The 24550-nt window shown below is 39.5% G+C and overlaps 1 protein-coding gene across 1 annotated transcript in view; it reads right to left on the bottom strand.

Moving 5' to 3' along the window:
* Positions 1–6704: 6704 nt before the first annotated feature.
* Positions 6705–24550, bottom strand: part of TTC23L (tetratricopeptide repeat domain 23 like) — a gene marked incomplete at its 5' end in the record, with an annotated part of 47845 nt that continues 29999 nt past the window's right edge. Inside the window, 4 exon segments of the mRNA XM_060094313.1 lie at positions 6705–6823; positions 14507–14634; positions 19977–20085; positions 22955–23132. Of these exon segments, the coding sequence (XP_059950296.1) occupies positions 6737–6823; positions 14507–14634; positions 19977–20085; positions 22955–23132 (502 nt within the window).

The raw sequence follows: 24550 nt of genomic DNA, 5'->3' as shown, positions 1-24550 counted from the left end.
TGATTTGGAAGAGCCGCTGCCCCTTGGCACCTGGAGATCAGAGCAGATGTTGCTCCTCACGCACTCATACACCAAGGTTTGGCAAATATTTTCTCTTTTAATTCTGTAGAGGCAGTGTTAGAATATTTACTGGTGATGGGAAAGAATATGAATGCAGCAGCCTGGAAACAATCTAGCTTATGGGTCATAAATTTCATCACTAAGGTCTTGCCCAAGACTGGTTTGGCTGACAAAATTTACTGAGTGTATCACCTGTTCTCCTACTTAACTGCAGTTCTCTCTGGAAATAATCACCCCAGATCCTCCTTTTCCACCCTACTTTTCTTTGGCTTTCTCTCTCCAGCCCCTCAGCCCAGAAGAGGCTATTTCTGTTCACATGACTAAGAAGACAGTGGATCACTACTAGGTTAATGGGCATTGAGGCACCTTCCCTCTCCCCACTCCTAGAAAGAGAAAAGGATGGTTTTCCTGGCTCCTTCTGTTGTCTCCTACAGCTTGAGACCTACCAAAAGTTATACCAAAGTAAGTCTTCAGCATGCAGCTGTCCTAGAGGTGTCTAACAAGGACAAAGATGAAGCTAATGCTCCATGCCTTCATACTTCCAGTAAGTTTGGGTGACTGGCTACAGTTGCAAAAATAGCTAATATTTCTAGAGCACTTACCATATACCACATACCATGCTAAGTGCTTTATGTGAATAATCTCATTTACTCTTTATTATCTTTCCATAGTATAGATGCTATTCTAACCCTCATTAGAGAAAACTGAGGCTTAGGATAACTTGCCCTACAACACACAGAAAGTAGAGGAGCCTGGATGCAAACACAGGTCTGTCTGACTCTAAAGTCCATGACCTTGACTACTGTATTCTAACAGTTAGAACTGTCCAGTAATGGAAAGGGCCACCTGGACAGGTAATGAGCGAGTTCCTGATTTGAGGAGGTGTTTAAACAGGCACTGGACAAACAGTAATCTTAAAAATCTGTTCTACCAGTACAGCTCACTCTAATGTCGGTGATGATTTTCTATTTGCCTGTATGGCTTCTTACTAGTCATCATTATCATCATCACCTCTAATTAGCACATACTGTGTGTCAGGCATCTTTCTGAGGAGTTTTACTTACATTAACTCATTAACTCATTTATGAAGTAGGTATTATTATCCCCATTTTATAGGTGAGAAAACTGAGAAAGTGACTTGTGACAAGCTCACCCAGTTAATAAGTAAACTGATTGTAACTCAGGCATCTGGCTCTAGTCCATTCTCTTAACACTACATTATATTGTCTCAATATTTGACATGTATGTGATACTCTTTTTAAAATTTTATTCTCTTTTATTATCAGAGGTATAATACATATTTGTTGCTTTAAAAAAAAGTCAAATACATTATTTCAACACAAGTTGAAAGTCCCCCATAATTCCATACCCCAGAGATTACTGTTACCCTCCTTAATTATATAGTTACATATATTTATGGGTTATACTATACATAATACTAATATCTATTTGTGTGTGTGTGTTTACCTCTAATAATATATCTGGGATATTTTTCCATGACTCTTCAAAGCTCTACTTCATGCTATTGGATGACCGTATTATATGGACCATTAACATGTACCAGTTTTCCTACAATAGACAGATCTACAAGGAAGATACATAGATATAGATATACATATATATGTATACAGAGATATATAAAACTCTAGCTGGTTACCTGTGGATATATATGTCAACCAGCAGTTCTATACCAGAGTACCGAGAGGGCTGATCTCCCCATACCTTTGACAGAGCTGGGTTTATATGACCCGTATTTTTCATTAACACAAATACAGTAGGTTGGAAATGGTATTTCAGTTTCTGCATTTGTAAATTCTGTATGAGATTGGAAATCCTGTTTTGTGTTTATTGGACATTTGCATTCCCTCTTTGAACTGCCCCTTCATGTCTTTTGTGACATTGATAATGACCATTCCCTTCTCTGAAACTTTCTCCTCCTGTGAGTTCCTTTCTATTTTTTCCTGACTCTTCCAATTCTCTAAAGACTCCTCTTGAGTCTCCTTCCCAGTCCTCCTTCTGAATGACCCCTAGATAATACAATAATAATAATTACAATAATTAACATCTCACAGATGCTTAGTATGTGCCATACATTAAATAAAGCCTTTAAAATAGAGTCTTACTGTTTGTATTTCATTAGATGAAGAAAGGAAAATACAGTCTCACTGAAAGTGGAAAAGCTCACACTTGAGCCCTCTCTATTTTGATTCAAAAACACCACATATGTTCTCTCCAAAATAAGTGTAAACGTTCTCCAAAGTTCTTACCTAAGTTTTCTTGTTTAACATACACATATTCCATGGATTTCTTATCCATTTCTTTAACTTCTAATGCATCTCGAGTTTCCGGTCCATACAGCCTATTAGACATTGCTGAGTGGATGTATTGTGGGTACCTCAAATTTAACACATCCAAAATGTTTTATCTTCCTCAGACCTCCTAGCCATCCTCCAAGATGACCTCCTCTTGCCAATATGCTCTCACTTAACAGCACTGCCATTCACTCAGTTGCTCAAGCTAGAAACTTCAAAGCCACCTTTGAGTGGGCCCCTGCCTCCATTACACCTCACATCTAATCAGCTCTAAGGTCTTGCCAAGTTGAGACTGCAAATTGTTCTCAATCCATCCTCCATGTGCCTTCTACTATGGTTTTAGATAATTAAGGCTCTCAACACCTCTCCCTTGCACTATTGCATCTGCCTTCTAAGTGGTCTCCCTACTTCTATGGTCTCCTCAGGTCCCATCTATCCTTCCCATGGCTGACAGCTAATGTTTCAAAGCCAGTAACTGATCATGGCACAACCTGCTCAAAACCCTTTGATAGTTACCTTCTGTCTACTGAATAAATTCTAAACTCATCAGCATAGCACATAAAACATTCCATAATCTGACCCCAATTTATCTTTCCAAACTCATCTCTAGCACGTTCCTACTCAGGTACCTCCAGCTACAACAACTCAAGGCCACTTGCTTCTCCTCAGAAATATCAAGTCTCTCCAGGCCACTATGCTGTTGTTTGTGCTACTTGAAATGCCCTCCTCTGGCTTTTCTACCTGTTGATGTTTTACTTTTCTTTGAAGACCCAGCCACCTGCCTGCTGCATACACACTGTCTCCCCCTACATTTCCAGCCCTACAATTTATTACTTGTCCTCTGTTTATATTTCTATTAAAGCGTTACTACAGACTAACTTGTAATCTGGTCATGTGTGTCTGTTTTCTTGAAAGGACTATATCTTAAACATCTTAGTATTTCTAGAGCTTACAGGGAGCTTGATATGTAAATGATTAAAACTGAAGTCCATTTGTGATTTAGGTAAAAGACTAAACAATCTCAAAGTTTACTTCCAAATCTGAGATTTTCTGTGCCTTTTCTTTACACTGAAATCTTATTTGAGGCTCTTGCAACTAACATTTAACCAACTCCTATTTCATGGAGCCAGTTCTGCTTTCACTTCTTTGCAGAGGCTTCAAAAGCCAAGAATTTGGGCTCTTGGCAATGAAAGTTCGGTAAATGTTGTCACTGGGTTTCCAGAGGAGGTGGGGTAGAAAGCACAAGAGCACATCAGGAAACTAGCAGAGTTCCAGGACATCTGGGATTGATTATTCCAGCAAGATGCTCAAGCCAAGAGAACAATTCCTGAACTGGGTTTTTTGTGGGGTTTTTTGTTTGGTGGTGGTGGTGGTGGTGTTTGACATCTGGGCTTTGGCAGCCACGCCTATGGCTTTGCTCAGCAATTCTTGAGGAATGAGATATGAGCTTGTTTCAGGACTCACATCTTACTGACTGGACTTCTGCTACAGCAGCGTCCTTCAAAAGACTCTTCTTTTCCCCTTACATGTGCTTTCTTGGTAGGTCTAGGTCTCATTGTCATTTACAGAGAGAAGAATTAGCCTCCGAGAACCAAAAGAAACTCATACTACCTGGGGCCTGAATTGGGTTATACCAATGCTTCCTAATTTCTCCTCCTCCTATCATTCTTTTCAAATCATGGACAAGGAACCAGGAACAGTAAAAAAAAAAAAAACTCGAGGGAAAAGCAACCTCAAGCTACTGAGGAAATGGATTCACTCCAGCTATTCTGAAGTTTCTCTTTTTAAATACAAGCTGAATAGAACTTTGTTCCAGTTTTGAGGACACATGCATTTCTTGTCTGAAGTTACAAGTTTTGTGCTTTTAGTTTCATTATTTTTACCTTCAGTGTACAAAATATACTTTAGATATGTTCAAAGATTCAAATTCTCAATCTAATTCTCAAACATACAAACATTGTAATAACTGCCCAACGATCCATCACAATTAGGATTTCAAATATTCCGACCTATTACCCTGGAAGCAAAAGGCATGTACTGCAGAGGAAGGGGGAAGGAAATGTGTTTTACTAACATTCATTGAGTACATATTCTGCCAGGCACTGGCCTATGCATGTTATATATGTTATTTTATTGAAAACTCACAACAACTCTATGTCATATGCTATTATTTGCATTTTAGTGATGGAGAAACCAAGGCTCAGAGGTTAAGTGATTTTTCCAAGGTCATATACTTATTAAGTGGCAGAGGCAGGTTTAAGATGACAGGGCTGACTCCAGTAATATATACTCTTTACCCATCACTCTTAATCTAAAATAATAATAGCGTGATATATAGAAGCTTCTTATCGAAACATTCTGACCTATTATCTCCAGCATCTCAGAAAGATAATTCTTCTTATTTTATTCTTATGCCAACATTTCTTGAGTACTTAAGACCTGTCAGGCCCTGATCTAAGTGCTGTATTATATGTGATCTTATTATTTCTCAGAAAATCCACTTTTTGAGGAAGGTACTGTTATTTCACTGATGAATAAAGGTGCTGAGAGAGTAAGCTCACCTCGGTCAGAGAGCCTGATTTAAAATCCAGACAGCCTGCCTTCAGAGAGAAAGCTACACTGCCCGTGGAGAGCACGTTCTGGAGCTAGAGAGACCTGGCTTCACATCGCAGCTCTGCTTCCTCCTGGACGATTCAACGTGAACAGACCTGTCCTCAGTTCCCCCATATGTAAAACAAGGTTCTGGGGACTTGCCTGCTGATCAGGTGTCCCCATATACAGTCTCAAATTCCTCAAAAGTCAGAATCCCTATTAGGTAGTGAAAGGCCGTGTATTTTTGAACTATGACAGACCTGGGTTCCAATCTTACCACACTTACTGGCTAGATGATTTTAAACAAGATATTCAAACTTTCTGGGTCTCAGTTTCATCACCTGAACATAAAATATTTTTTATTTTTAATTAATTAATTATTTTTAATAATTATTTTAAATAATTATTTTAATAAATAATAATTATTAATAAATAACCCTACTGAATAGGGTTATTTATGAATCAGAAATAATACATGCATGTTACAATATCAGGGGATTGGAAGAAGTTCTACCTTATAGTTATTATTAATACCGTTATGGTTACTGACTAAGAAAACATACTTTCATATACACCAGCAGGCAGAGGGCAAAGTTTCCCATATACCCTCCTACCGTGGGGATCACTGAGAGAGGCTAGAGAACATTCTCTCCTGGGTAAGATCAAACAGGAGACAGTCTGCTGTTGGGCCTCCTTTAGGTGTGGCTCTGACTGAGGTGGATGGGGACAGGATGGGCCGATGTATTCTCTATGCTCATCTTGTCCCCCACGTGGCCAGCGTAGTGAGAAGGTACTAACAGTGAGCCACCTCCAGGGACGTGCAATCCGAGTCCTAACTCTCACCCCGTAGTGACACCCCTCTTTGTCAGAGGGCTCTAAGGGGAAAGCACATGGCCTTTAGAGTCACACTTGCTTGGGTCCAAACCTCCAAGACTTAAGTGAATTTAGGCATGTTCTTTTATGGAACTTCAGGCCCCCTCCTGTCAAACGAGAGCTATCATGTAGGGCATTTGTAAAAATTAAATACTTTATGAATAGGATCTAGCTCAGTTTTAGGGATTTAGTATACACTCGACAAAAGAGAACAGTTCAGGATCAATATTCTGAGATGACAAACAGCAATGATATACCAAGGGTCAAGAAGGGGGTAGGTCTACACAAAACACTCTTCTTTGGCTGAAATTCTAAACATTTTTAAAGAAGAATCTGAAGAGGCTCTTTTATTTTTAACTTTGGAGACAACTGTTTCCCCCCAAAAGTTGTCTTATGTTTAGGGACTTAGATTTTGTATGTTTAGCAAGAAAAGTTTAATGTATTCACTTACTTATTTTTCTGGCCGTGCCCCCAGCTTGTGGGATCTTAGTTCCCCCACCAGGGATGGAACCCAGGCTCTCACCAGTGAAAGCATGGAGTCCTAACCACTGGACTGCCAGGGAATTCCTTCACTTGCTTTGTTAAAAACCCAATTTGTACCTATCACAAGCTGTTAGCTGAAACAGTCTTGTAGGACTTGGTTATAATGCTCAGCATTGAAAGAGACATAAATACTAAATAATATTGCAGCAGACCCCTGTAACATTGGGTTCTGAGAGACTACTAGAAATTGACTAGGTACCTCCAGTTTAGGATTTGACCAGATCCATAGTACAGGTTGGCATTTTGCCTTACTAACAAGAATAACAGGTGAATCACCCCCAAATGAATGAATCTGGGTGAGGCCATGCTAACCACATATCCACACTGAAGACCTGGTTGATGATCAGGGTCAGAACTTACCTCTGCATTAGGGTAAGGAGGTTTTTTGTGTCTCTGCTTTTATAGTGCTCATTTCCATATATGAGGATTTGAATCATCAGACACTGTAGGCGAGTTGAGAAGCATAACAGTTTAAAGAGAATCAAATAACAAGCACCTTCATTATAAACCAAACTCAGGAGAGCACCAGTGGAGCTGAGATGTCACAGGTTTACATTTCAGATGCCTGTACTATTCCACCTGGTTCCCTTCCAAGGAGGAAGGAGTCTGAATCGAAGGCTCTGTGCCCCTAGTGCTGTACCTGTATCATTCCACTTCACTGAAGCTTCCACTACCATATGTGGCTGTGGAAAACCAAAGTAACAGGCCTGAAAATTGACAGCATGCCTACCTAAAACCCACACTGGTTTCCACCAGGATTTTCCAAATAGCTGTAACCAAACGGGTAGATATAAATGAAATCAGTGGACGTGTCCCAAACTTGCATCGCATTCTCATGCTACATAACTTTACTCTTAGGCAGTTTTCCATTGTAAATTTTATTGCTGACCTCTCTATCCAATCAAGATGGAATTATAGGCACCAGATTTGCCCTCCCACGTGAAACAACCAGAAAAGAAAAAGTAGACGAAATATATTTGGAACGATCTTCAAGACAATGAACATTAGGCAACAAAGGACAGTGTTCCCCGAGAGAGGGAAAGCAAGTGAAATAAACGCTATGATTGCAGATGACTACTTTGAGACCACCTCCAGGCTTTGATGCAGGGAAGTGGAACTCAGCAGATGCCCTTAATTGAGGATATGGAGCTGAGAGTCTCAGGAGACTCTCAGGGCAGAGAGGAGAGACAGCTGCACAGAAAGAGAATATCTATCTCTGCAGTGTGTCCCCTTCGATTGCAGTTGGCCTTCAGTCTGGGAACCTGCAGATACAGAGGGCTGACTGTACTACAACATTTTATACTAGGGACTTGAGCACCTGCAGACTTTGGTGTTGGTGAGGGGGGCGGGTGGGAAGTCCTAGAACCAATCCCCCACGGATACCGAGGGACAACTGTATTCAGCAGAGTACTGATTAACACAGAGGTGTAAAAACTGCCCAAGGCTTGAGAAAAGAGTCTGAAGGTACTGGAGGGAACAGTGCCCTGTGTTTATACAGGGCCAGGTATAGTGGCCTCTTCACATCAGCCAAACTGGCAAGCCTCATTGTCATGGAGCATTGGGTGGGCTACTCAGAGGTACTGAGGCTTTTGCTTCAGTAATGGGGGTTAATTAGCCCTTGACTAAATGCAGCCCTAGTCCCATCTAACAAATCTTAAAAGCAGGACCTAAAAGGACCAAAATGTAATTTAGCTGAATTCCACAACAAAGTAATTTAAATGATTTCCAGAACAAAGTTCAAGAATACTTACAGAAATACAAAAATATCCAACACCCAACAAGGTAAAGTACACAATGTCCGGCATCCAAACAAAGACACATATTGAATCCCTACTCCAAATGGAGGATGTAGACATGACATCAAACATTCATTGCTGGTAAAATCTAGATGGGGCTCTCTTTCATTGACTTTATATGGAACATGGTAAGCCCTTACAATGTATATGCTGGGGTCTTTTTTCATTTCAGGAAAGTTATCTCCAATGATTTCTTTGATTACTGTTTCTATTCCAAGTATTATAGTTCTTCAGAAATACATAGAATTCTTTGGCTGAATCTCTACTTTGTCCTCCACATCAGCTACTTTCTCATTATATACATTCTTCCTTGTCCTCTGCATTATAGGAAGGCTTTTCAAATTTGTCAATAAGTCACTGATTCTTAAAACTCACAGGATATTACACCTCTAGAAGTATTAAAAATGCAGATTCTGGACACTAAGAACATCTGATTTGATGGTCTGAGGTGGGACTCAGGAGTCTGTTTTCTGTTTCATTTTTGTTTTGTTTTTTACTGACTCTTGCAATTCTAGATTGAGGAAATATTGTTCAGCATCATTACAGCATGTTAAGATGCTCTTCCCTATTTTCAATATGGATTTGAATTTTTTAAATTTCTTGTTTCCCTGGAATAAATTCCTTCTTTTTTTTTCTTTTTCTTTCTTTCTTTTTTTTTTTTTTTTGGCTATGCTGCGTGGCTTGTGAGACCTCAGTTCCTGACCAGGGATCAAACCCAGGCCCGAACAGTGAAAGCATGGAGTCCTAACCATTGGACCACAAGGGAATTCCCTGTTTCCCTGAAATTCCTTCTTAATTCATCCTTAGCATTTTAATCTCATCTCATCTTTTGGCCTCAAACTGTCATCCTTTCATTTTTAAAGTTTTCTCTCCTTACAGGTTTATAATCCCATTACATAGCTGCCATCTATGTGTTTATGCTTCCCTTGAAGAAGCTATTCTGATCCTTATAACTTATTCCATAAGGTTTTCTTTTTCTCTGAATCTTCAAAATGAAGTCCCCTTTCTTCTGTTATTTACTATTTTCATACTTATTACATTAAGTTAACCTGAAATGAGATAAAATATCTCCACACCTGCCGGTATATGTGTGTGTGTGTGTGTAATGCTTTTTTTTTTTTTGGCCACACTGCACAACTTGCGGGATCATAGTTCCCTAACCAGGGACTGAACCTGGGGCCCCTGGAGTGAAGTTGCAGAGTCCTAACCACTGGACCACTAGGGAATTCCCATGTGTGGATTGCTTTTGACTCTGCCCTCTTGAATATCAGTTGATCTTTACCAACTTTTCCTCTGACATTGAACTAATTTGGGTTTTATGTAGAGACATCACTACTGATCTTACCTACTCTTTAGCTTGGGCTGTTAGTATACTGACTGGCTGAACAACTGTTAGGCACACCTCTTGCCCCATCCTACTACTAGGCAATGAACTTCTAGGGTTGTCTGAGCTGCCTGGAAGCGGAATCAGTGCTCGGGTAATGATGGCTAGACAAGGTGTTCCTTATTCCAACACAACCTTTGGTGCTTTCACAGGATTAGGGTATTACTCTTCTAAAACTCTGGTCCAGGCACAGACACAACAAAAGTTTCTGTAGTCATAGTCTCCCTTAGCACATCTAAGAATGTGAAGAATTTTCAAAAGAGAACACTTTACTTAAAAAAAAAAAAAAAAAAAAAAAAAAAAAGGGCCTCCCTGGTGGCGCAAGTGGATGAGAGTCCGCCTGCCGATGCAGGGGATGCGGGTTCGTGCCCCGGTCTGGGAGGATCCCATATGCCGCGGAGCGGCTGGGCCCGTGAGCCATGGCCGCTGAGCCTGCGCGTCCGGAGCCTGTGCTCCGCAACGGGGGAGGCCACAACAGTGAGAGGCCTGCATACCGCAAAAAAAAAAAAAAAAAAAAGAAAAAGAGAAGGAAGAAAAAAAAGGAGAGGGGGAAGAGAAGGGAAAACACACACACACACACACACACACACACACACACACACATATCTCCCCTCACATTTTGCTTACAGGCCTGGGAGCAAATGTAAAAAAACAGCCAGTATTCACCTTCCTTAGCAGCTGAATTGCCTTTCTGAGCTCTCCTTTGGCAAAGCAGATCTTGCCCATGTTATAAAAAGTTTCAGCCACTTTTTTACTACAGTCACCATAGCTAATGACCTGAGACTTCAATAAAGCCTTTAGCAGTCTGTAAGCCTCCTAGGGGATAAAAAAGTATGTACATATTTTTAATTCACCTGGTAATTCTGAAGGAGCATGCTGGTTGTATTCCATGAGCTTTTCAAACCTTCAGAAAAGCTGAAAGAATAGTAGAATGAATACACATAATATTTTAACCTAGATTCACCAATTGGGATCATTTTGCCACATTTGCTTTTTCTTTAAAAAATTATATGTATATGTAATAGATAACATTTTTATATACATATATAAATACATACACATATATATTTTTGTTGAAAATAAGTTGTACTTAAGATACTTTACCCCTAAATACTTAAGCATGTATATTCTTAGAACAAGAACATTTTCCTACATAACTACAATAACATTATTACTCTCAAAATTTTTTACATTGATATAATATTAATATATGCTCTGTATTCAAATTTCTCAATTGTCCAATAATGTTCTTTGTAACTTTAAAAATCTAATATCCAATGAAGAATCACATATTGCATTTAGTTTTCACAATCCTTTAGTCTTCTCTAATCTGTAGCAGTTCTGCCCTTTCATAATATTGGCTTTTTTTTTTTTTTTTAAGTCCAGGCCAGTTGTCTTTCAGCTCAACTCTCACTCTTAACTACTTACCATACAGCATATGATTTAGAGAAAAATTAAGTATACATTGGAAGTTATTTATAGAACAACAATGCTTGTACTCATTGGATTTCCCAATGTGCTTTCTTTAGAGGGAGTGAAGAGGTATAGTTATTGCTGGTACCCTCAAGAATGGCACATCACCCTCTGCCTGTGTTAACTATGTTGACATTTATAAATAGAACATTTCTTTGGAACTGGGTTGAACATGTAATCAATATCCTCATATGTGGTATGTCAGAACAAACATAAAAAGGATATCAGTTGTTGCTTTCCAGGAAACACTGACAATAATTTAGGAGTCTCAAGGCTCTGTATTATCTTTGCATTTTTCAGAATAGGAAAACATGCATATAAGTAGATTTTCCTATTTTTTCAGTGTACAAGTCTTTCAACTCCTTGATTAAGTTTATTCCTAAGTATTTTATTCTTTTTGATACTTTTGTAGATGGGAGTGTTTTCTTAATTTCTTTTTCAGATTGTTCATTGTTGGTGTATAGAAACGCATCGGATTTTTGTATGTTGATTTTGTATCCTGAAATTTTTTTATATCCTGCAATTTGTTTATTAGTTCTAACACTTCGTGTGTGTGTGTGTGTGTGTGTGTGTGTGTGAGAAAATTTTAGGGTTTTCTACATATAAGAATATAAGATCATATAATTTGCAAATAGAAATAATTCACTTTTTTCTTTCCAATTTGGATGACTTTTATTTCTTTTGCTGGCCTAATTGCTCTGGCTAGCACTTCCAGGACTATATTGAATAGAAGTGGGCAAGAGTAGGCATCCTTGTGCTGTTATTGATCTTAGAAAAAAATGTTTTCAATTTTTCATCACTGAGTATGATGTTACCTGTGAGCTTTTCATATATGACCTTTGTTATTCCTAGTTTGTTGAATGTTTTTATCATAAAAAGATGTTGAATTTTGTCATTTTTTCTGTATTCTTGCAATGACCATGTGATTTTTATCCTTTATTCTGATAATGTAGTGTATCACATTGATTGTATTTCATGTGTTGAACCATTCTTGCATCCTAGGGATAAATTCCACGTGGTCATGGTGTGTGGTCATTGTAATATGCTGGTGAATTCAGTTTGCTAATATTTTGTTGAAATGTTTGCATCTATATTCATCAAGGATATTGTTCTGTAGTTTTCTTTTCTTGTAGTCTTTTCCTAGCTTTGGTATCGAGGTAATGCTGGCCTCATGAAATGAGTTTGGAAGCATTCCTTCCTCTTCAATTTTTTGGGAAGAGTTTGAGGAGGATTGGAGTTAATTTTTCTTTAAATGTTTCATAGAATTCACCAGTGAAGCCATTTGATCTTGGGCTTTTCTTGTTGGCACATTTGATCTCCTTACTAGTTAAAGCTCTATTCAGATTTTCTATTTCTTCATAGTTCAGTTTTAGCAGGTTATATGTTTCTAGGAATTTACCCATTTCTTCTAGGTTATCCAAGTTGTTGGAATGTAATTGTTCATAGTAGTCTCTTATAATCCTTTTAATTTCTGTGGCATCAGTTGTAATGTTTCTTCTTTCATTTCTGATTTTATTTATTTGAGTCTTCTCTCTGTTGTTCTTATTTAGTCTAGCTATTCATTGGGATTGATTCCAGTAGCTCAGGCTCCTGGTTCTCACAAAGTGTGCTTCTCTGGGTAGAGCAGGCTGGCTCTTCAGTTGAACCCGTGTAACTTTCTCTTTGGCTTCCTTCTTTTTCTGATCTTTCATGCATTTCTTTCATGCATTTCAGGAATTTATCCCGGCCCTTAGAGTGCTTAATATGCTCAATATGTACATTAATCCTCTTGGCAAGAGGATTACCCTTAACTTGTTTGTTTATAACAATGCGAACAGCAATCTGGGTAACACTGTAGGCCCTTCCAATTTTGCCATGGTAACATTTCTGGGCATTCTTTTTTGAACAATGCCCATTCCCTTACTGTATACAAGATCACCTTTCCTGTAGATCCCCAAGGATGTGGCCAAAGAAATAACTCCATGTTTTCTAAAAGGCCTAGAGAACATATAGTGGATGCCTCTTCTCTTTCCCTTTGTGTTCACTGTTTTAAGGAATTACTGGAAGATGGCAGTTCTGGCCAATGGATCCTGTTTATTTTTTATCAGTGGCAGATTAAACCTCTGTTTGAAAAAAAATGTTATATTTCATGGGAACACAATTCCCAAATCATCTGAGTTTCTGTTATGTTCTATTCTAGAACAGGCTGAGAATCTCATCTCAGGCTTGAGGTTGGGAGAAAAAGCTCCTTTTAAAATGGAATTATCCCATAGGAAATGTGTATAAAATTCAGCAAAGCAACTCAATAGTTATTGAGCACCTACTATGTGCCAGTTACTGTTTCAGGCACTAGGGACACTGCAGTGAACAAAACAGACAAAACCTTGTCCTCATGGAGCTTGTTTCTTAGTAGTAAAGGTGACCTGTCCACATTCCTGCTTGTGGTTTAGATTCAGAGCCACCTGGCACTCAAGACACTTTTGCATCTCTGTCTAGGAGCTTGGTACACTTGGTTAGAAGCAGACAGCTGTCAGGCATTGGTACTGGTGTCTTATCACAAAGTCAAGATGTTCACTGTATCAGAACATAACAAGGATAAGCTATGAGATTCTGGCCAAGTACTTTCTTGGAAACTAAATTAAAATATTAGATCAATTTGTGGCTTTACATTAATCTTTGGAACCAACAGAAAATATTGCAGCCACTGTAAAAAAAAAAAGTCACAGACCACTACAAGGTTTTTTGCCTCTACAAGTGGCAATTAAAATAGAACTAAAGAAAATGTCATCATTTACAAAAATGTTCAAATGTGGAATAAAAAAAGCTTTTTCTTCATTCCTTGAAAAAAAATTCTTACTTATTAAGTGTCTAGAAACTTACTCTTAAACTGGTTGTCACATGGCCAACAAGACCATGTCAGATCCACACCTGTTTCTCACATGCCTGAGGAAGAATAAAGTTGGCTTGGTCAGGTCAAAGCCACATGGGATCTCATGATGAATAAAGGTCTTCACTGCCTTCATGCTGAACTCAGTACGTAAAGTTTTTGAGTTTTTGAGTAACAGTTTAGACTCATGGGACTTCTAAGTAAAAGGTCAGCAATCAACAGCATTTTCTCTAACTGTTTTTTTAATGTGAAAACAAAAGTTTGATTGATAAAGAATTCAAGTCCGGAAACTGAGCAGGAAATAATATATCAAGAGAAAAAGAAACCATCAGCTATATCCAAAGATAAAAGCCAATTTTGACTTAAAATATTAAATTTACAGGACCAGAGATTATATGTGTCCAGGATTTAAAGGACCTCATGTTTCAAGATGCAAGAAAAATACTTCTTTTTTTTTACTAATATTGCAAGCTGCACCAGCCCTATTTTTATTGCTGGCTTTACCTGAGCCTTCTCTGTGCTCCAGTTTTTGAATTATGAGATGAAAAAGGCTGTCCCAATCTAATAAACAATCTAGCAATTACATTTATGAGTTGATAACATTTACCTGTTTTTCCCCATTTTGAACAAGCCATTTGCAAAATTCTTCAATGGTCGTCAGTGTTTCATAATCCTCTGGGCCCAGTGTTGTTTGATATGCAGTGATGCTTTTTATAAAATATATCTCAACAGCATCTTCAAAAAAGGGAAACAGGGCTTCCCTGGTGGCGCAGTGGTTGAGAATCTACCTGCCAATGCAGAGGACACAGGTTTGAGCCCTGGTCTGGGAAGATCCCACATGCCGTGGAGCAGCTGGGCCCGTGAGCCACAGCTACTGAGCCTGCGCTCCGCAACAAGAGGGGCCACAACAGTGAGAGGCCCGAGCACCACGATGAAGAGTGGCACCCGCTCGCCGCAACTAGAGAAAGCCCTTGCACAGAAATGAAGACCCAACACAGCCAAATAAATAAATAAATTTAAAAAAAAGGGAAACAATTATTTAAGGCAATATGCTAGCCTTTACAAGTGTCTAATTTCAACTTTAGCTAAATTAATTAGACAATTGCGTGCTTAAAGCCCATGCCTGTCCTCTTTCCAGCACTCATAAAAGCCTCAAAAAGTCTGAGATATAACTTGATGGCATATCAGATGATGTTCTGATTTTATTCTCTTGATGAAATGCATGGATTTTCTGTAGGAAAAGAAAGCTTATGTCTGAACAGTCTTATCCTGAGACCTAAAATAACCATCATATTAAACTCCCAAGTGCAACGCAAGACTATGTTTTTAGCTAAATTAAAATCTGATGGAGATTACTGCTTACTGGGGTTTCTGTTCAGTGTATGTGTGTGCGGAGAGAGAGGGTGAGTTTTGATTTTCAAAGAACTTTAAATATACAGTTGTTATTGTTTAAAAATTGTGACCGCCTGGAGGGGTGGGATAGGGAGGGTGGGAGGGAGACGCAAAAGGGAGGGGATATGGGAACATATGTATATGTATAACTGATTAAATTTGTTATAAAGCAAAAAATAAAAATAAAAAATAAAAAATAAAAAAAAATTTAAAAAAAGACTGATACAAGTCTTTTCTTAGACGTTTGGAAGTATTCCTTGTAAACCATGTGAGCTTAAAGATAGGTGTATGTGCATGTATATGTGGGTTTAGGTTTTCCATTACAGATCCAATTTGTTGAATAGGACCATTCAGATTATCTCTTTCTTCTAATGCCAATTTTGGCGAGCTATGTATTATAAGGATTTGTCCATTATTTCAAAATTTTTAACTTAATTGGTATAAAAAAAATTTATTTCTAATGTTGTCTTTTATTCCAAACATAATAGATGTTTATGTAATCAATCTAGAAAATGCAGAGAAGCAAAAAGAAAATGAACATTATCTCTATACACATCACTCAGGAACAGGCACTAAACATTTTTTTTAACCACTGTATTAAGGTATAATTTGTATACCACACATTTACCCATTGTAATTATACAGTCTGATAAGGTTTTAGTAAATTTATATAGTTATATAATCATGATACATGATGTGATCACATAATATATAGTCTTTTCAGGCTGGATTCTTTCATGTAGCATATACTGTTTTTGAGGTTCATCCATGTTGTTGCATGAATTAGTACTTTACTCCTTTTTATTGATGAGTAGTTTTCTATCATATGGATATATCACATTTTGTTTACACATTCACAAGTTGGTGAATATTTGTGTATGTGTACACAGTCTACTATGTTTATCTGCATACTTATCAGTTCCAATTCCATTCCTTTCTGTGGATTTGAGTTACCATCTGCTGTCATTTTCTTTCAGCCTAATGGCTTCCTTTAGTATTTCTTTCAGGGGAAGACTGCTACCAACAAATGCTGTTTTTGTTAATCAGGAAATATCTTTATCTCACCTTCATTTTTGAAGGATAGTTCTGCTGGATGTACAATTCTTGGTTGAATTCTATTGCAGTATTTTGAATATATTATTCCACTGCCTTCTAGCCTTCATCTATCTGATGAAAAATCAACCATTAATCCTATTGTTGTTCCCCTGTACAGAGTTGTTTTTCCACTGCTGCTTTTAAGATTTTCTCTTTGTCATTTAGCAATTTGACTTTGTGTCTAATTATGGTTTTCTTTGTGCTTACCTTACTTGTCACTGAGACTTCTGAATCTGTGGATAATATTTTTATCAAATTTGGGAACTCTGGGGCCATTATTTCTTTAGATGCTTTTCTGCCTCATTCTTTCTCCTCTCCTTATGCAGCTCTCATTACATGAGTGTTGGTACATCTGCTATTGTCCCACAGATCTCTTATGCTCTGTTCATTTCTCTTCAATATCTCCTATCTCTGTTCTTTGGATTGGATCATCTCTAGTGACCTACTTTTGAGCTATCTCTATCTTTTCTGCCATCTCAAATCTGATGTGATCATTAACACATTTGTCATTCAGTTACTATATTTTAAAATTCTAGAATTTCCATTTTAGCTGATTTTTAAAAGTAGTTTATATTTCTCTATTGAGATTTCCTATTTACTAAGTGATTTTCATAATATTTTCCTTTAATCCTTTGAACAGTTTCCTTTAATTGTTTGAACATATTTATGATAGCTGCTTTGAAGCTTTTGCTAAATCCAACATCCAGCCCACTTACAGTCAACCTCTTTCTCTTTTTCTTTTCCTTTCTTTATTTTTATTTCTTTTTTTTTTTTTTTTTTTTTTGGCTGTGCTGCTAGGCTTGTGGGATCTTAGTTCCCTGACCAGAGATTGAACCCAGGCCCTCAGCAGTGAAAGCACGGGTCCTAACCACTGGACCGCCACCAGGGAATTCCCTAGAGTCAATTTTTCTGAGTCACAGGTTCCTGCCTCCTTGTATTGTCCCTTTTTTGCTGACAACTGTACATTTTAGATAATATATAGGAGCAATCACAGATTCTGATACATCTTTATGGGATTTTGTTTTGTTTTGTTTTTAAACTACAGAATCTGTCTCCCCCATGGAGCTTGGAGGCTAATGTCTTTGCTCTGGTGTTATTTTTGTGTGCATTTGTTTTTTGGGTTTTTTTTTTTTTGATTAATAAACTTTTTAGAGCAGTTTTACATTCACAGCAAAATTGAGTGGAAAATACAGAGATTTCCAATATAACCCTGCCCCCAAATATGTACTTACAATGGTTAATTTTGTGTGTCAACCTGATTGCACTAAGGGATCCCAGATAGGCTGGTAAACAATAATTTCTGGTGTGTCTGTGAAGATATTTATGGAAGATATTAGCATTTAAATTAGTATACTGAGTAAAGAAGATCTACCCTTACTAACATAGGCAGGAATTATCCAATCCACTAAGGGTCTGAATAGAATCAAAAAAGGGCAAAGGAAGAGCGATCTGTCTCATTCTTTTCTTGAGCTGAGAAATCCATCTACTCCTGCCCTTTGGGCCTTTGGGCGCCAAGACTTATGTCAGTGGCCCCCACGTCCCCCAGTTCTCAAGCCTTTGGCCTCAGACTGAGATTTATACCATCAGCTCCCCTGGTTCTCAGGCCTTCAGACTCAGACTAAATTATACCACCAGCATTCCTGGTTCTTCAGCTTGCAGATGGCAGATTGTGGTACTTCTCATTCTCCATAACCACATATGAACCAATTTCTATAATAAAGCTCCTCTTTTATATCTCTATCTATATATACTGTTGGTTATGTTTCTCTGGAGAACTCTAACACAGATTTTGGTACCAAGAGTGGGCTCAACAACTTGGACTCCCACTCACCAAGGCCAGCCTGGTTATGGCCACTGTTGAGTGTCCAATCTGCCAGCACAGAGACCAACACTGAGCTCCCAGTATGGCACCATTCCCCAGGTGATCAGCTATCTACCTAGTAGATAGCTCGTGGCCTGCGAGATCTCAGTTCCCCGACCAGGGATTGAACCCGGGCCATGGCAGTAAAGCCTGGAATCCTAACCACTAGGCCACCAGGGAACTCCCAAAATCTAGCCCTTTTAAACACTACAAAATTCTATCTAGTTAATATACCAAATTTTCCTTTCATTTATTGATAAGGTTGTTTCTAATTTTTCACAATTACAAATACTGCCACAGTGAACATCCTTATACATGTTTCCTTTTCAATTTTACTAGATATATCAAATTGGTCCCCCAATTTCATGTCAATTTACACTCTCACTCGCACCAGCCATGAATGAGCAGACCTGTTTACCCACTGTCTGGCAAAAGCTAGATATTTTCAAATTTTTAAAATTTTCACACAGGATGGGTGAAAGCTTGATCTCATTACAGTTTTAAAATATATATAGTTGTGGGGCTTCCCTGGTGGCACAGTGGTTGAGAGTCCGCCTGCCGATGCAGGGGACGCAGGTTCGTGCCCCGGTCTGGGAAGATCCCACATGCCGCGGAGCGGCTGGGCCTGTGAGCCATGGCCGCTGAGCCTGTGCGTCCGGAGCCTGTGCTCCGCAATGGGAGAGGCCATAGTGGTGAGAGGCCCGCGTACCGCAAAAAAAAAAAATTAATTAATTTAAAAATATACATATTAATCCATCTGGAATTTAGTGGATGCTAGGAAGTGGCAATCCAGATTTTCCTTAAAGTTAAATTAGTATCCAAGAAAATTAGTATCCAAGAAAAGAATAAGGTGGCCTTGGAATTTCCTAACTCTATAATCATAAACTTTTTCTCATAAAAAACAAACTTTACATATTCACAAATAGATTAAATTTCTTAATAATCATAACTAATTTAAAAAAAAATTTTGTAATAGATCTTTATTGGAGTGTAATTGCTTCACAATACCGTGTAAGTCTTTGTCATACAACAAAGTGAATCAGCCACATGCACACATACATCCCCACATCCCCTCCCCCCTGAGCCTCCCTCCCACACTCCCCATCCCACCTCTCTAGGTATAGCAAAGCACCAAGCTGATCTCCCTGTGCTATGCTGCTGCTTCCCACTAGCTAACTATTTTACACTTGGTAGGGTATATGTGTCGATGCTCTTCTCACTTCGCTCCAGCTTCCCCCTCCCCGCCGTGTCCTTCAGTCCACTCTCTATGTCTACATCTTTTTTTTTTTTTTTTTTTTTTTTTTTGCGGTACATGGGCTTCTCACTGCTGTGGCCTCTCCTGTTGCGGAGCACAGGCTCCGGACACGCAGGCTCAGCAGCCATGGCTCACGGGCCTAGCCGCTCCATGGCATGTGGGATCTTCCCGTACCGGGGCATGAACCCATGTCCCCTGCATCGGCAGGCGGACTCTCAACCACTGCGCCACCAGGGAAGCCCGCCGATCTTACTGGTTTTGATGTTCCAACTAATTTGGGGAGATATGATTGTGCCTAAATTCATGCATAAGGGATTTCCTACAAAATGGTATCCAGTCTTATCTTTCGATCACAGACATGAATAGCTACTTATAATCTGTCCATATTGATAGATAGACCATTCCATTGGCCAGTGTGCTTCCCTCCTGTGACTGGGAAATGTTAATATCTGCAAAACCACCTCCTCTACTTACCCCTGTGTTGGGCCTCTCCAGACATGGCATAAGCCTTGGCTAGTAACGCGCTCGCCTCTGCAGCTTGGGCGCTGACTTCAGTGAACAAAGAAACACAGATAGAATAGGTCTGGAATAGAGCAAATCACGACAAGGTAAGTACCCAAATGACAGTGTTTCACTGTGGATTTCATAGTGGCTCTCATAGAACTGTTAGTTGACTGAAAGCTGATATGTATATAATCATAGAGTTACGCAAGAGATGAGTTTGAGTCCCAGCTCTGCTACTTCCTAGCTGTGAGTCTTAAGCAAGTAATTTTACCTTCATATGTAGAAGGAATATTTAGTTTCCATTGATTAGGGTTTGGGAAAGATTAAATGAGATGCACGCAAAACACTGGGCACAGTACCCTTCACATGGTAAGTTCTCAGTAAATGTTAGCTATGATTACTTTTATTACATTTCATAGCAAAAATAAAATCATAACTTTAGCTCAGCCTCTCAAAGGTTCAGTATCAAAAAAAAGTCTATTACTCATCAGAGAAATGCAAATCAAAACTACAATGAGATATCATCTCACACCAGTCAGAATGGCCATCATCAAAAAATCTAGAAACAATAAATGCTGGAGAGGGTGTGGAAAAAAGGGAACACTCTTGCACTGCTGGTGGGAATGTGAATTGGTACAGCCACTATGGAGAACGGTATGGAGGTTCCTTAAAAAACTAAAAATAGAACTACCATATGACCCAGCAATCCCACTACTGGGCATATACCCTGAGAAAACCATAATTCAAAAAGAGACGTGTACCAAAATGTTCATAGCAGCCCTATTTACAATAGCCAGGACATGGAAGCAACCTAAGTGTCCATCATCGGATGAATGGGTAAAGAAGATGTAGCACATATATATACAATGGAATATTACTCAGCCATAAAAAGAAATGAAATTGAGCTATTTGTAATGAGGTGGATGGACCTAGAGTCTGTCATACAGAGTGAAGTAAGTCAGAAAGAGAAAGACAAATACTGTATGCTGACACATATATATGGAATTTAAGAAAAAAAAAATGTCATGAAGAACATAGGGGTAAGACAGGAATAAAGACACAGACCTACTAGAGAATGGACTTGAGGATATGGGGAGGGGGAAGGGTAAGCTGTGACAAAGTGAAAGAGCGGCATGGACATATATACACTACCAAACGTAAGGTAGATAGCTAATGGGAAGCAGCCGCATAGCACAGGGAGATCAGCTCGGTGCTTTGTGACCGCCTGGAGGGGTGGGATAGGGAGGGTGGGAGGGAGACGCAAAAGGGAGGGGATATGGGAACATATGTATATGTATAACTGATTAAATTTGTTATAAGGCAAAAAAAATAATAAATAAATAAGTTAAAAAAAAAAAGTCTAGTGAAGCATGAATCCTAGAGTCATACTTCCTGGGTTCCCATCTTAGCTCAGCCATTTACTGTAACATACAGCAAGTCACTCATTTCTCTGACTATAAAACAGGGGTGACAAAAATAGTATTTATCACAAACAGTTGTAAAGATTACATGAATACATGTAAAGTGTTTCAAATATCACCTGGAATGTAGTAAGCACTAAAGAAGTATAGATTTTATTATTATTATTATTATCTGAACTAAAATGGAAGAAGTAACAATGTGGAAAGAGAAAGAAGACAGAAAACGTCCAGTCCACACCCGCCAGCAAGAAAAGAGCCACCTGTACTTCATTTGTCACAGGCCAAATACTGTGAGGTGTTTCAAGGAGCTCCAGAGATGATCAGACAACACTTAAGAGCTAAGACACAGTGCGGAGTCGTTATAAGTACAGGCTCTGGAGTCACATTTTCTGAGTTCAAATCCCTACCCCCCCACACTTGTTAGCTACACAACTTCAACTGAATTAGCTATAGTTCTTTGGGCTTCAGTTTCCTCATCCTTAAGATAAAAAAAAAAAAAAGGCACTTACTTCATATGCTTATTTCATGGATTAAATGAATTAATGTATCCTCAAGGGCACATGGTAAAAGCATTCCATAAATTTGAACTATTATTTTTGTTGTCATTAGGAAACACTGATTATTTATTGTTTTATCCATTATGATCTGACCACTGCTTTAAGAGAGTCTTGGACACACCAGATTGGCTTTCTCTGTAAGCAGTGGACTCCCTGCTTTCAGGGCAGCATTCCCTAACATCTCTCCATTGTGTGATGTTAATAACCTTGGATTTCTGGATTGTCTGCAATGCCTTTTCTTCAGTAGCAGACTGTTTTCACATACACTGTTGGATGGCATTACACCTTTTCTGTGATATAGGAAATCCAGTACTGTGATCTGTTTTTGGTTATGAGAGATACCTGAGGCCACGAGCATGGTTCTCATTTGAGAAAAGGTGAATTTAACTAGCAGTTTCAAGGGAAGTTTCAAGTACATGATACATATAGTGCCCTACTCTGTTTCCATTATGATAAACTCAACATTCCTTTGTATGTTTAGTTTTGTTTTCCCCTCTGCATTTGTCAAATTACTTACCTACAAGCAAAACACACTTATGGTGGTTTAACCATAAACTCTGAGATACAACCAGCTAGACTAGTTTAAAGGACAAATGATGGCATTGTACCAAAATATCATAAATTTTCATTTAAAAAGTCCTTTGCGTTTGCTAAAGACTTAAGTTCAGTTGCCCCTATGGCTTTTTTCCCTGGAGTAGACTTTCTCAGCTCCCTCTTCCCAGTACAGATAGAGGTGAGGGAAGCCTGGTAGGGGAAATGCTGTCTTAAATCAGGTCACACAGCAGATAGGCCCACTGTGAGTCGTTGTTCTCTGTCCAGGTCATTTAAAGTTGAGGAAGGTCTCTTGTGTGGATCTGGAGGAAAATCAATCCCATCCCCTGTTCTGAGAAGCCCAAGCGTCCCTGGCCCTGGGAACTGGGCCTGGGGCCAAACAAGCCCACCTGGCCGGGGCTTCAGCCAACCCACCTACCTGCTGCAAGTACTGGATGGCCTAGTCATGGTTCCTCCCCAGCTGCTCGATCTGAGCAATTTCCTCGTAAAGACCAACCAGATCTGATGTCCTATCACCCTTAGCAGCAATAACACTGTCAACTGCCTTTTCAAAGTATGCCAAAGCTAGGTTTAACCTGCAGTTGGCCAAGGAGGCTCTATAAGAAAAGAGACAAGAATGGAAAGTCACAGAGAGGCCACTTGCTTTGCAGATGCAGAAGGAACTGATTCTAAGAACTAAATGATTTGGCCTTCATAGGCCAATCATCTGAGTGGCTGGCTCAAATCCTAGCCTTGTTGTAAACAAACTCCTACTAACCTGCATTTTACCCACCAGATTCCACTACTACCATTCATCAAACCCATTAATATATCATGCTATAGTCTAATTTTATAAAAAAGCAAATGGAAAAAATGGCTTCTGGCAGTTCATAACGTGCGATAATTTACCCATAAACAAACACTTTCTAAAATCAAAATAAAATTTTATTACCTCTGGCTCCCTCTCTTTTAGGCCAAAGCAGAGGTTTTCCTCTGTTTGATTTAGTCCAAAGCAGAGGTTTTCCTCTGTTTGATTTAGTTTATTCCTCCTCAGTTAAAAATGAGAGAGGATAGAGAAAACAATGTAAATATCCCCCCACCAAAAGGGGATGCTTAAATAAATTATGGCACATCATACAACAAAATACTTCAGACATTAATCCTGTTTTCTTTTTAGACTAATATGGAGAAAATTTTTTAATGTGCTAAGTTCAAACTACAGTTATAAAACTATACTTAAAATATAATCCTGATAAGACCTTCAAGATGGCGGAGGAGTAAGACGTGGAGATCACCTTCCTCGCCACAAATACATCAGAAATACATCCACATGTAGAACAACTCCTACAGAATACCTACTGAACGCTGACAGAAGACCTCAGACCCCCCAAAAGGCAAGAAACTCCCCACATACCTGGGTAGGGCAAAAGAAAAAAGAATAAACAGAGACAAAAGGATAGGGACGGGACCTGCACCAGTGAGAGGGAGCCGTGAAGGAGGAAAGGTTTCCACACACTAGGAAGCCCCTTCGCGGGCGGAGACTGCGCGTGGGGGAGGGGGAAGCTTCGGAGCCGCGGAGGTGAGCGCAGCAACGGGGGTGCGGAGGGCAAAGCAGAGAGATTCCCGCACAGAGGATCGGTGCCGACCAGCACTCACCAGCCCGAGAGGCTTGTTTGCTCACCCGCCAGGGCGGGCGGGGGCTGGGAGCCGAGGCTCGGGCTTCGGTCGGATCCCAGGGAGAGGACTGGGTTGGCTGCGTGAACACAGCCTGAAGGGGCTGGTGCGCCACGGCTAGCCGGGAGGGAGTCCGGGTGAAAGTCTGGAACTGCCAAAGAGGCAAGAGACCATTGTTTTGGGGTGCGCGAGGAGAGGGGATTCAGAGTGCCGCTTAAATGAGTCCAGAGACTGGCGCGAGCCTCGGCTATCAGTGCAGACCCCTGAGACGGGCATGAAACGCTAAAGCTCCTGCTGCTGCAGCCACCAAGAAGCCTGTGTGCAAGCAGAGGTCACTCTCCACACCTCCCCTCCCGGGAGC

The sequence above is a fragment of the Mesoplodon densirostris genome, chromosome 3, assembly GCF_025265405.1.
Source record: "Mesoplodon densirostris isolate mMesDen1 chromosome 3, mMesDen1 primary haplotype, whole genome shotgun sequence".
In the NCBI taxonomy this organism is placed as follows: Eukaryota; Metazoa; Chordata; class Mammalia; order Artiodactyla; family Ziphiidae; genus Mesoplodon; species Mesoplodon densirostris.
Note: the sequence above shows the minus strand (reverse complement) of the source record. Positions and strands in the feature narration are given on the sequence as shown.